Here is a 13,529-nt window from a genome sequence, read left to right on the forward strand (position 1 = left end):
TGTTCCCTCTCTCGCTGTGTCTCTCTGTGTCAAATAAATAAATACAATCTTAAAAAAAAAAAAAAGTTTATTGATTATCCATCGACCTGTCCTCCCTCTCCCAACTGCTTCCCAAGGGAAATCCTCGGTCTCATTCCACATAGTCACTGGCTGTTTTCGCACACCACCTTCCTGTCCAGTAAGAGGAGGAAGGAAGATGGACAAACAGGAACCAGCCCCACAGATGGCACCTCTGCACAGAGGGGTGAATGTGAGTCTCATTGGGCCAATTGTGACTCTGAGCCGTGATCCCAGGGTTGTTTAAAATATGGAACAGAAGGGGAGCACCTGGGTGGCTCAGTCAGAACAGCACATGACTCTTGATCTCAGTCAGGGTCCTGAGTTCAAGCCCTACACTGGGACCACAGATGATGAAAAATGAATGAATGAATGAATGAATGAATGAATGAATTTTTAAAAATAAAGTATGTAATGTTTATCTCTTTAAAAAAAAAAAAATGGAATGGAGGGGCGCCTGGGTGGCTGCCGGTTTAGCATCTGCCTTCAGCTCAGGTCATGATCTCAGGGTACTGGGATCGAGCCCCACCCCTCTGGGGCTCCCTGCTCAATGGGGAGTCTTCTCCCTCTCCCTCTGCCCCTCCACCCACCCATGCGCACAAGCTCTCTGTCTCTCTCTCTCTCTCTCTCTCTCTCTCTGTTTCTCTCTCTGTCTCTCTGTGTGTGTCTCTCTCTCTGTCTCTCTGTCTCTCTCTCTCTCTCTCTCTCTCTCTGAAATAAATAAATAAAAACAAACAATCAAACTTCAAAAAGGAAAAGGGCAGGGACATTTATGATTATTCATGGCGAAAGATGGAGCACGTATATTCAGGAAACATATGTACCGTAGATTCCCATGTTTACTTCGGGGTGGAGACCTGACATGTGAATGAGGCAAAACTGAGTCCCTGATGTCAGGAGGTTATCTGAGGACAAGGAGAAGAGGCTGTGGGCATGCTCTGAGAGCTGGTACAACCTGGATGGGGTCTTAGGCTCCTTTTCTCAGGTAAGGAATCAGGACCTTGCTTGTTCATAGGCTGCAGCCATTATCAGTTGACCTTGAGTCCAGACTTCTGCAGAGACAGCCAGTATTTGGTAGCAGGGCCTGAAAAGACACAATAGCTGATTAGGGGGAAACAGTTCCCTGAAAAACAAGCTTTAAGCTTTCTGCTAGCATCAACCTCATTAACCTTATGGGGCACGGTTTCAATCCCCCCCCCCCCCCCCCCACCACCACCACCCACCACCAAGTTATGGTCATTCCTCAGTCTTAGGGAATTGGGATGATGATGGCTGTGGCTATTCTTCCATCTCCTCAGGGGAGGTAGGTTTTGGGCAAACAACAGTTTCTGTAAATCTTAGCTGTAACATGGCTATGTTCAGGGCTAAACAGAAGTTTTCAACCTACAGGTTAAAAGGGAATAAAAATAACAGGGAGTCAGACATGCTACATTTTTCCCTGTTAAAATTTCCCCTTGTCCATCCTGCATTCCATTTCTATGAAACATGGGCAGAGGTCTGCCTTCTTTATTTAACTGCTTCAAGCTGAATTAAGGTGCAGTGGAGGCTTTGGAATGGAAGGATCTGAGACAGTGCAGGTCGCAACTTTTGGTCCCTTGTGCTAAGGGAGGGGGTCTCAGAGATAGTTCCTTATCTGAGAACTTGGTTATTTTTCTACATGGTTTGGTACTACATGACACCATTGATTTTATCCCCAAGTGTAGTCTAAGGAATAGTAACAGTAGAGTCAAACCCAATTCTCTCATTCTCTCTCAAATTGATCTGATATCGGTGGGTATCCAAGAATACAGATCAGTAAATTAGTCTGAGCCCCTCCCCTGGGGGGGGGGGGGAGGTAGTGGTGGTGAAGGGCTTCTGGTAGCCAAGTAGCTTAGTGTTTGATTTTATTTACATGGGTTCTTTTTTCTTTCTTTTTTTTTCTTTTAAGATTTCTATTAAGTAATCTCTACACCCAATGTGGGGCTCGAACTCACAACCCCGAGATCTAGAGTCGCATGTTCTACCAGCTGAGCCAGCCAGGTGCCCCTATTTATATGGGTTCTTATTTTCCAAAGAGGAGTTAATACAGGTGCAGCAAGGTGGAATTAAGGATCATAGACTCTGCCTCATTCAGCAAGTGATCTCGTAGTTAATAAGAGGCATTTCTATGGAAACAAAAGGAAAACACTGGTTCATGGTTGGAACTAAGGGATACACCTGGCGTCTAAGTCCAGAGTGCTGCCAGTGAGAAGGTCTCTAGATGTCAGGCTTGAAGCATCCTCCAATAGAGTGGGAGTGGGCAGGGGCAATCTGACGGATTTTTCCGGTGTATAGTTCAAATGTCTCATTTTGAGTGACTCATAGAGCAACAGGCACAAAGATTGTCTATATATGAGTTATTGTGGTCATTTCCCTGAAATTTATTTCAAGTTGTCCAGCTTTCATTTGCCAGACTTCAGGAAAAAGGACAGTTTTAGTTCTTAATGATTGTAAGATAAGAGAATGGGAGAATGTTGGAAACCTTAGTTTGAAGAGTCACAGTCAGATACTCAAGGAAACCAGAAGGATCCAGGATCCAGTCCAGTTTTATAGGCAAACAACAAACGTTCAAAGATAATTACTCTAACACTCACAAAAGTGTGTCATTGAAATATAATCTTTCTCTCTAAAGTCACCTTCATTCCTGTCAAAGATAGCCAAATGAAGATTAATTTGTTTGTAAAACAAGTCCAGTTTTAACAAACTTGGCCCAATCATCTACGTAGGGACAGCAAGAATAGCAGTTGACCATATATGGGGTCTTTTTTCTCTTTTCTTTTTCCTTTCCTTCTTTTAAATCTGCTTTGATGGAGCTTTTTATAAGGAATTTTAGATTGATCCTTTAACTGCCTTTTTAAAGCCGAGAACCAAGCCAAATATTTGCCATCAGATTCGCCTGCAAGACTTGTAGATTTGGGTGAATTCCTCTCTTCTTTGAGGCCCTCCAAATTTCCTGAAGTTCCGGCATCTGCCAGGAGGTGGCACTCTTCACTCACCTGGTAAGGTTGAGGGGACCTCTGTAAGCAAGGTTATCAGGCCAACATTTCCAAGGGGCTTTATTGGCTCCATAAAGTCAATCTGACTTTCTTAAAGCAGTCTCATTATATCTGAGTCTACGCATGTGTCTCTTCGAGATGACATTCCAGGGGCACCTGGCTGGCTCAGTCGGTAGAGAGCACGACTCTTGATCTCAGGGTTGTGAGTTCGAGCCCCACGTTCAGTGTAGAGATTATTTAAAAAATAAAATCTCAGAGGAGCGCCTGGGTGGCTCAGTTGTCAAGCGTCCGTCTGCCTTCGGCTCAGGTCATGATCCCAGGGTCCTAGGATCGAGCCCCGCATCAGGCTCCCTGCTCCGCAGAAAGCCTGCTTCTCCCTCTCCCACTCCCCCTGCTTCTGTTCCCTCTCTCGCTGTGTCTCTCTCTGTCAAATACATAAATAAAATCTAAAACAAATAAACAAAAACTTTATGGGCACCTGGGTTGGCTCAGTCGGTTAGGCAGCTGCCTTTGGTCCAGGTCATGATCCCCAGGGTCCTGGGATTTTGAGCCCTGTGTCAGCAGGGAAACTGCTTCTCCCTCTCCCTCTGCCCCTCCCCGTGCTGGTGCTCTCTTGCTCGCTCTCTCTCTCTCTCGCTCTCTCTCTCTCAAATAAATAAATTCTTAAAAAAAAAAAATATTTGGGAATTTCATATAATTTTTGGAACAGTTGCAGCATTTACGCACATAATGTAATCTAAGAAGGCTTATCACTATTTGTTTGACAGTGCTTCCCATGTAACTTAACATACCAAATAGACTAGATTAATTAGTCAAGAGACTCTATTTAGGATTTGATTTTCTCAGCATCTGTTGAAAATGAATGAAGGAAGGAATGAACAGCCGGCCAGCCAGCCAGCCAGCCAGCCAGCCGGCCAAACCAACCGACCGACCGACCGACCGACCGACCGACCGACCGACCGACCAACCAAGAAACATCTCAGAAGGTTTCAAGGCACGTGCCTACATAGGGTCACAGATCATTACAAAACTTAAAACTTTATTATCTGTTTCACCAAGGTGCCCACAGGAGATTCTACAGAAGGTTATACAGTTAGCAAAATTGAGCTCCTTTAATATTGAGAAGTTTTCGTTTTCTTACATAATTAAAGACCTGATAAAAATGAATATAGAAACCTTGTTTTCCTGGGCAGGTGAAGAAAATTTTTTCTTCTTTTTTAAAATTCCTTCCTTCCTTCCTTCCTTCCTTCCTTCCTTCCTTCCTTCCTTCCTTCCTTCCCTCCCTCCCTCCCTCCCTCCCTCCCTCCCTCTCTCTCTCTCTCTCTCTCTCTCTCTCTCTCTCCCTTTCTTTCAGATTTTATCAATTTATTTGACATGGAGGGTGGTGGGGGCAGGGAGCAAGCACAAGCAGCACCAGGAGAGGGGCAGAGGGAGAAGCAGACTCCCCGCTGAGCAGGGAGCCCGATGTAGGTCTCTGGGGCTCGATCCCAGGACCCTGGGATCACAACCGACCAAAGCCGCTTAACCGACTGCGCCACCCGGGTTCCCCTTGTCTACAATTTCTTATCAAAAGTACACTAACAGGGGCGCCTGGGTGGCTCAGTCGTTAAGCGTCTGCCTTTGGCTCAGGTCATGATCCCAGGGTCTTGGGATCGAGCCCTGCATCGGGCTCCCTGCTCAGCGGGAAGCCTGCTTCTCCCTCTGCCACTCCCCCTGCTTGTGTTCCCTCTCTCGCTGTGTCTCTCTCTGTCAAATAAATAAATACAATCTTAAAAAAGAAAAAAAAAGAGTACACTAACAATCCAAGAAAACCTTGTCATTTTAACATAGAAAACCCAAATCTCAATCTTATACCAGTGTGCTTTTCAAACTGCCTTCTCCCAATCTTAGTCAGTCCTGACCATGCATAAAATTCCTTTTCAAAAATTCTCCTTCACAAACCCCTTCCACAATTTCCTTTTTCATTCAGACTCGGTCTTAAAGTTTTCTTTCTTTAGATATCCAGTCCCATTTCAGTACAGCATTACTTTCTTTTCCCTCAACAAAAAAATGTTTTCTCATTTCTTGTACCTCTTTTACACGTCTCCTACCTTCTCACACACGGAGTTGTTTTTGTTATCATTTTGTAGCAGTCCCAATTCCATGTGGCAGAATTTTAATTCTTAGAAATCTCAGTCTCTGGTGAAACGTTAGTAGTAACCAGTGGCGCACTCTCTATTACACCAGAATTCTTTAGATTGGCAAACGTATGAATATATTTCATAAATTTTATTTTTATTTATTTTTTTAAGATTTTATTTATTTGACAGAGAGAGACACAGCGAGAGAGGGAACACAAGCAGGGGAAGGGACAGAGGGAGAAGAAGGTTCCCCAATGAACAGGGAGCCCGATGTGGGGCTCGATTCCAGGACCCTGGGATCATGACCTGAGCCGAAGGCAGACGCTGAACGACTGAGCCACCCAGGCACCCAAAAGTGGTTTGTTTGTTTGTTTTTATAAAGGTGATGGAGAGGTATATTTTGATAACCACAAAGACAGGCTCACTGTTGTGACGGGAGCGTGGCACATTCCACTGCCCACCCAACGGCTTGTAACGCAGGGAGAACCGAATCCAAGTGCTTTTATGACAGAAAGAGAGAGAGAGAGAGAGAGAGAGAGAGAGAGAGAGAGAGAGAGAGAGAGAAGGAAAGAAAGAAAGAGAGAGAGAAAGAAAGAAAGAAAGAAAGAAAAGAAAAGAAAAGAAAAGAGAAGAAAAGAAAAGAGAAAAGAAAAGAAAAAAGCAAAGCAAAGCAAAGCTGATTATTTGTATTATGTGTGACACTGATAACTCCAAAACCACGTCTTTTTAAAATAAACCAACAGGGGCGCCTGGGTGGCTCAGTTGGTTAAGCGACTGCCTTCGGCTCAGGTCATAATCCTGGAGTCCCGGGATCGAGTCCCGCATCGGGCTCCCTGCTCAGTGGGGGGTCTGCTTCTCCCTCTGATCCTCTTCCCTCTCATGCTCTCTGTCTCTCATTCTCTCTCTCTCAAATAAATAATAAAATCTTAAAAATAAATAAATAAATAAAATAAAATAAAATAAATCAACAACCTTGAAATTGGCTTTAACGCCAAAGAAGTTGCACCTGCGTCCACTAAAAAGTCAATCGATTGTTTCCCCCCTATCAGGCTCCTGTGGGGAAAGTCTGAAGCGGGCGGTCTAAGACCAGGGGAGCCCTCGGGCCCCTTCCTGCTAGTTTGGGAGGTGCTCCAATTTAAACCTCCTAAGGAGGTGGCCCAAGGGCTTGGGGTGTTTTTTGCTCCTTGATAAGGGGGTGGGGGGGAGGAGGAGGAGGAGAAGGGGGAGCCCATGGCACTGAGGGGGGGGCGGGGAGGGGGGAAAGGGCGGCTGAGACGGCGGCAGGGGAGTAGAGCGCTCCAGGCACACACACCAGTGGTGCAGAAACGGGGCAGGGGAGGCGGCAAGGGGGCCATTGGCAAGGCCCAGGGCAGATTTACATTTACAGTTTGGGACGAACCTTTTCTTTTTTTCCTTTTCCGCCTCCGCCTCCGCCCCCGCCCCTTTCTTCATCTCGTTCTGCTAAATAGGCTTTGTCTGTGGTGGCTTTTCAGCCCTCCGGAAGCCAGTGGGTTGGGCATCGGTTCTGGTGCCTGTACTTGGGGAGGAGGAGGAGTGGGTTTCAGATTTCCAGCATCGGCCTGTCTTCCTCCTCTTCTTCATTATTTTGACTGTTGGGAAGTGGGAGTCAGGTCAGGTGTGTTAAATTTTTGTCTATCTCTGGACCGTCCCTCGGGTCCCTTCCCTTGAGGCATCTTTATTGTGGAGTGACATAAGAGTCTGAATGTAGGGAATTTCATCCCAGAGCATGTGAGCTTGAAAAACTTCTGGGTTTATTCTTTTTTTTTTTTTTTTTTTTTTTAATTTTTTTATTGTTATGTTAATCCCCATACGTTACATCATTAGTTTTCGATATAGTGTTCCATGATTCATTGTTTGTGCATAACACCCAGTGCTCCATGCAGAACGTGCCCTCCTCAATACCCATCACCAGGCTAACCCATCCACCCACCCCCCTCCCCTCTAGAACCCTCAGTTTGTTTTTCAGAGTCCATCGTCTCTCATGGTTCGTCTCCCCCTCCGATTTCCCCCCCTTCATTCTTCCCCTCCTGCTACATTCTTCTTCTTTTTTTCTTTCTTAACATCTATTGCATTATTTGTTTCAGAGGTCCAGATCTGAGATTCAACAGTCTTGCACAATTCACAGCGCTTACCAGAACACATACCCTCCCCAGTGTCCATCACCCAGTCACCCCATCCCTCCCACCCCACCCCCCACTCCAGCAACTCTGGGTTTATTCTTATCTGAGTTTTACCATGCCCGATTTTTACAAGCACCTGCCTCTAAACTCTTTAAATAGGGGCACCTGTGTGGCTCAGGCGGTTAAGTGTCTGCCTTGCGTTCACGTCATGATCCTGGGGTCCTGGGATGGAGCCCCACATCCGGCTCCCTGCTCCGCGGGGAGTCTGCTTCTCCCTCTCCCAATGCCCCCCACCCCACCCCCAGCTCCTGTGCTCTCTCACTCGCTTTCTTTCAAAGAAATAAATAGAATCTTTAATAAAAATAAAACTCGGGGCACCTGGATGGCTCAGTGGTTATGTGTCTGCCTTTGGCTCAGGTCATGATCCCAGGGTCCTGGGATCGAGCCCCCGCATCGGGCTCCCTGCTCAATGGGAAGCCTGCTTCTCCCTCTCCCACTCCGCCTGCTGGTGTTTCCTCTCTCGCTGTGTCTCTATCTGTCAAATACATAAATAAAATCTTAAAAAAAATGAATTAAATAAAATAATAAAAATAAAACTCATTAAATAGAGCTCCTTTACAAATGGATGTTAGCAATAGCAGCCGGAGGTAGAGGAAATTCCTCACATGTGTAACACATACGGACACACAGACACAAACAAGATGCAAACAAATTTTAGCCTTTGTTTCAGTCTTATTTGTGGAGAGGACATGAATGGAGAGGACATGAAAGACCCAATGTTCAAATCTCCCCCTTTTATTAAAACAAATCCAACTGCGAGGCAGCATTACCGAGTACAGATCCCATCCATCAGTTGTTTTCCATTTCCAATGGAAACAGGGTCGGTTTTGTGCAAAGATACCAAAAGCTGCAGCAACAAACCAACCAAATGAAGACCAGAGCATCTCCCTGAGTGTTGGTTCCTCCCCAAAAGTCGGGACTTCACTGAGGGAACCAAAGAGCTTCCTAGTTTCTGATCACCTGGTCTCATAGCAGGCTTTCTCTAATTGTGTACACAATTCAGACATGTCAAAATAACCCCACTTGGGCCATCTGAGACTCGTGTTATCGTGAAATGTTTCCCATGCAAGTAAGCACTTGCAAGTATAGGCTCCCTGTGCATTGTACATGTAGCCTGCAGGTGTTTCTTGTGAGGGTGGGCAGTTGTTTCCTCAACATTTGGTGCAGGGTTATACAGGGTTTTGGTTTGTTTTGTTGGTTTGGTTTTCTGCACACGTGTGTGTGTGTGTGTGTGTGTGTGTGTGTGTGTGTGTGTGTTTTGGGGCGCACACAGACACACAGACACACACGAAACCTGTTTGTTCTCTCCCTAGGCTACAAAAAGCTCAGGGGCGCCTGGCTGGCTCTCTACCAGCAGCACGCTGCTGACTCTTGATCTCAAGAGTCCTGAGTTCCAGCCCCACGTTGGGCGTAGAGACTCCTTCCACAACAGCAAAAAATAATACCGAAAAGCTCGAAAAACGCCTGGGCCCCGGGCAGGATGTCTATGCCAACCAGACCTCCATGAAAAACACTTTGTACGGCGACAGAAGGACAGAGGCAGCATCCTACCCCCAACCCCACAGCCTGCCTCCTTTCCGGCCAAATGGCCAGCATCTGGGAACGGCTTTGAAACATTCTCAGTCAATGACTTGGGCCTGCCTGTTGGGAAGAGCGCTATGCTGTTCATTTCCCTCCTGGGTGAGCCTAGGAGGGTGAAGCGGCGGTAGCTCTCAGTGGGGGAGGGGGCGCCACGCGATCCAAGACACAGGACCAGTGTGGGAGCATGAGATCTGTATGGCCCCGAGGGGTACAGGGTAGCCTGTGAATCCTTTTCCAAAGAAAAGCGGCAACATGAGACCGTGCAACACACCTTTCCACACCATCTGCTGATGATGCTACTAGGACTTCTGTCCTCAGAGATGACACTATTTTACCACCGCCTAAAGTTTTGTTCTGTTCTTTTATTTTTTTTGTTATGTTAATCCCCATACATTCCATCATTCGTTTTGGATGTAGTGTTCCATGATTCATTGTTTGTGCATAACACCCAGTGCTCCATGCAGAACGTGCCCTCCTCAATACCCATCACCAGGCTAACCCATGCTCCCACCCCCCTCCCCTCTAGAACCCTCAGTTTGTTTTTCAGAGTCCATCGTCTCTCATGGTTCGTCTCCCCCTCCGATTCCCCCCCGTTCATTCTCCCCCTCCTGCTATCTTCTTTTTTTTTTTTTTTCTTAACATCTATTGCATTATTTGTTTCAGAGGTCCAGATCTGAGATTCAACAGTCTTGCACAATTCACAGCGCTTACCAGAGCACATACCCTCCCCCGTGTCTATCACCCAGTCACCCCATCCCTCCCACCCCACCCCCCACTCCAGCAACCCTCAGTTTGTTTCCTGAGATTAAGAATTCCTCATATCGGTGAGGTCATAGGATACATGTCTTTCTCTGTTCGACATACTTCGCTCAGCATAATACCCTCCAGTTCCATCCACGTCGTTGCACATGGCAAGATCTCATTCCTTTCGATGGCTGCATAATATTCCATTGTATATATATACCACATCTTCTTTATCCATTCATCTGTCGATGGACATCTTGGCTCTTTCCACAGTTTGGCTATTGTGGACATGGCTGCTGTAAACATCGGGGTGCACATACCCCTTCGGATCCCTACATTTGTATCTTTAGGGTAAATACCCAGTAGCCACGGCCTAAAGTTTTAAGAGAAGGGGTCGGGGGACTCGGTAGCACGGGAAAATCATTCCGTCGTCCCACTCATCTTAATGGCTCCTCGTGGGAAACGAGGACGCCATACCAAGGAGCAGAGCACCGATCCATGGAAACACATGGGTGAGCCCCAAAAACATGACACTAAGTAAAAGGAACCCGACAGCCAGGGTGACATAATGCCTCGGGGTTCCACGGGTATGAAAAAGCCAGCCGAGGGCGCCTAGGTGGCTCAGTCGTTAAGCGTCCGCCTTCGGCTCAGGTCATGATCCCGGGGTCCTGGGATCGAGCCCCGCATCGGGCTCCCTGCTCCGCGGGAAGCCTGCTTCTCCCTCTCCCACTCCCCCTGCTTGTGTCCCCTCTCTCGCTGTGTCTCTCTCTGTCAAATAAATAAATAAAATTAAAAAAAAAAAAAAAACCACCCAAGAAGAACAACAACAACAACAACAACAACAACAACAACAACAACAACAACAAAAGAAAAAGCCAGCCGAAATAGCCCCATCCTAAAGGGAGGGAGCGAGCAAGCAGATCGGAGGCTGTTGGGGGAGAACAGTGAAGAGAGCCAGGGTGAGGGTGAGGGTGAGGGTGAGCGTGACGGTGGGTGGGGGCGAGGCGCGGACAGGAAGGGGGGAGGGGTAGTAGAGGTGTTTATTTCTTTTGGCGGTGATGGAAATGTTCTGGAAATTGCAGTGAGGGTTGTGCAGCTTTGTGAGCCACCTTAAAAAAAAAAAAGAAGGCCACCAAATGGCACACGTTTAAGAGTATGCGAAATATGGCATGCGAATTGTATCTCCACTTCGAAAATCTGTGACGAAACAATGTAATGGACATAGGGAAGGAGGGAGGGAAGGAGGGAGGGAGGGAGGGATGGACGGGACCCTCACCCTGGCTCTCTTCACCGTTCGATCCATCGATCCATCGACCGATCGATCCATCCATCCATCCATCCATCCATCCATCCATCCATCTATGCATGCCATGCATGCAGTCTGTCGGTTCATGTAGACATCAAAGGGGGGGAGGAGGGGAAGGGGGGAAGGGGGGAAGGGGGGAAGGGGGAGGGGGGAGGGGAAGGGGGAGGAGGGCGTGCATGATACTGGGCATGGTTTTTATTCTGAGTGCTTTTATTTGTTCCCCAAACTAATCACCTCTGTGGAGATAAACAAAAGATCACCCACACGAGAACGGGAATCCTTTCTTGAGGGCAAGAGAGTCTGCGGTCGGCCACCACCGCCTGGGTCTGGCAGAGACGCCAAGCAAACGCAGGCCAGGCGGAGGAGTGGAAAAGCTTTCTGGTGACAAAAGGGGAAGGTCCGATGAGAGGTTGTTGGGGGTGGGGGAGCAGGACAGGAGCTGACTAGAAGAGGAGTGTCCTAGGTCATTTCAGGGAAAGAGAAACTTGATTTCCGTCCGTGGGTCCATCGATCTCATTCTCTGGATCTAGCTCTATGGAGAATCTCAAGGTTTTAAGTTTGTTGAATTGATGATGTCGAAGGCGCTTAGGGAAGAACAGAGGTTCCCATCTCCGAAATGATCCTCAAAAATCATTGAGGATCATTTCCATCCTACTTCCATCCGCCTCTGGACTGCCTCCCGAAACCCACGCTCTAGCCACACCCCGCCTCCCACCCTTCCCCCCTCGCCCCGCCTCGCCCCGCCTCGCCCCGCCTCGCCGCTGGGCCTTTCTCCAGCTTCTTCCCCGCCCGCCCCATTCTCCCCCCCCCCCCCCCAACCTCGCAGCACCCATCCCGATTCCTCCCAAACCCTCCCCACCAGTGGCTGGACCTCTCTGGTCGACCTCTTTTGGGCACTAGAAAAGCCACGAGCGGTCGGGCGGGCGGCACCCGAAAAACGGCAGTGCAGTGAATCAGTGAGTCTGGGTGTGACGAATAGGGGGTCGCAGGGTGCCTGGGACGCAGCGCCTGCCTTTCTGGTGCACGGCCTGGTCCCGATCCACCTGGGAGAGTAGCGCTTCCCGCCTCAGGGCGCGCCGTTAGCCAAAGAGGGGCCTCTGGGGATCTTTCTCCTACCGCCCCTAGGGTGGGGACATCTGCACACGGCTAGGGGACGTGCTCCTCACGCACGCGCCTTCCGACCCACCCAGGCTGCACCGGTTCCGGCTCCGGACAAGGGCGCTCTTGGAAATGCGTGAGGCACCCTGGCGCCCGCAGCCCAACGACCCGGGACACGGGACGGTGAGAACGGCCCCCGATCGGATGTAGAAATGTCCGCAAAGCGAAACCCGCCGTTCCTGCGTCATCTTCGTCTAACCGGACACCGTCGGTGCGTGGAGAAACTTTGAGCGTTTTGCCACCAGCGCTCCAAAACGTTTGCTTTTTCTCTAGACGGGGGTCCGGGATGTGGTAGGATTTGTCTAGAAATAGAAACAAAGGACGAGGCCGTTCATGTGTGGGACCCAGACGAACACATTCGAGGGCAAGACCAGGCGCGGCCAAGAGGACTAGACGGGTGGACGACTAGACACGGTCAAGGTGGAAAGCGGGGGGGGGGGGGGGGGGGCGACTGGGTGGCTCGGTCGGTCGTTAAGCATCTGCCTTCGGCTCAGGTCATGATCCCAGGGTCCCAGGGTCCCAGGGTCCTGAAATCGAGCCCCTCATCGGGCTCCCTGCTCGGCGGGAAGCCCGCTTCTCCCTCTCCCACTCCCCGTGCTTGCGTTCCCTCTCTCGCTGTGTCTCCGTCAAATAAAATCTAGAAAACAAAAACAAAACGAAACAAAAAAAGGTGGAAAGCGGGCCGGGTGGGTGGGTGGGTGGGTGGGTCGGTCGGACGGACGGGTCGGGACGACACAAAGGGGATCGATCACTCACGGGTGCGAGAACCAACGGGCCACGGCACGGGAAGGACTGCCGGTCGACCCGGGGCCCCAGACACAATGCAGGCGGCGGGCCAAAGTCCCGCCGGTCGGCCAGGGTCCCGGAACTCTCGGCACCCGCCAGACCCAAGACCAAAGTCCTGCTAGCCGCGCCGGAGGGGGAAGGGAGTGCTGGTCGCCCCACGCCCCGCGGCACCCTCGGCGCACGCAGGGAGCCCGAACCCGAAGTCCGAGGCTCAGGGCCCCCGCCGTCGACCGGAGCGCTGGTCGACCCGGGCTCCCCAGGCACAGGCTAAGTCCCGCCCGCCACGGGGCCGACCGGAGCGCTGGTCGACCCGGGCTCCCCATCCCGAGGCCCGAGGCCCCCAGGCCCCCAGGCTCCAGGCCCCCGGTCCCCGGTCCCCGGCCCCCGGTCCCCGGCCCCCGGCCCCAGGCCCCAGGCCCCAGGCCCCGCCGTCAACCGGGGTGCTGGTCGACCCAGGCTCCCCCAGGCAGAGGGTTAAGTCTCACCCGCCGCGGGGCCGACCGGAGCGCTGGTCGACCCGGGCTCCCCATCCCAAAGCCCAAGGCCCCCCGCTATCGACCGG

General features: G+C 50.0%; 1 protein-coding gene across 1 annotated transcript in view; it reads right to left on the reverse strand.

Annotated features, from left to right (window-relative positions):
• Positions 1 to 6,591: 6,591 nt before the first annotated feature.
• The window catches only part of LOC144380724 (uncharacterized), a 22,846-nt gene continuing 15,908 nt past the window's right edge, over positions 6,592 to 13,529 (reverse strand). The window contains exon 2 of the mRNA XM_078065554.1: positions 6,592 to 12,483. Coding sequence (XP_077921680.1) covers positions 12,170 to 12,483 — 314 coding nt within the window. The 3' untranslated portion in view covers positions 6,592 to 12,169. The remainder of the gene's footprint in view (positions 12,484 to 13,529) is intronic.

This window comes from Halichoerus grypus, unplaced genomic scaffold (assembly GCF_964656455.1).
Source record: "Halichoerus grypus unplaced genomic scaffold, mHalGry1.hap1.1 HAP1_SCAFFOLD_117, whole genome shotgun sequence".
Taxonomy (NCBI): domain Eukaryota; kingdom Metazoa; phylum Chordata; class Mammalia; order Carnivora; family Phocidae; genus Halichoerus; species Halichoerus grypus.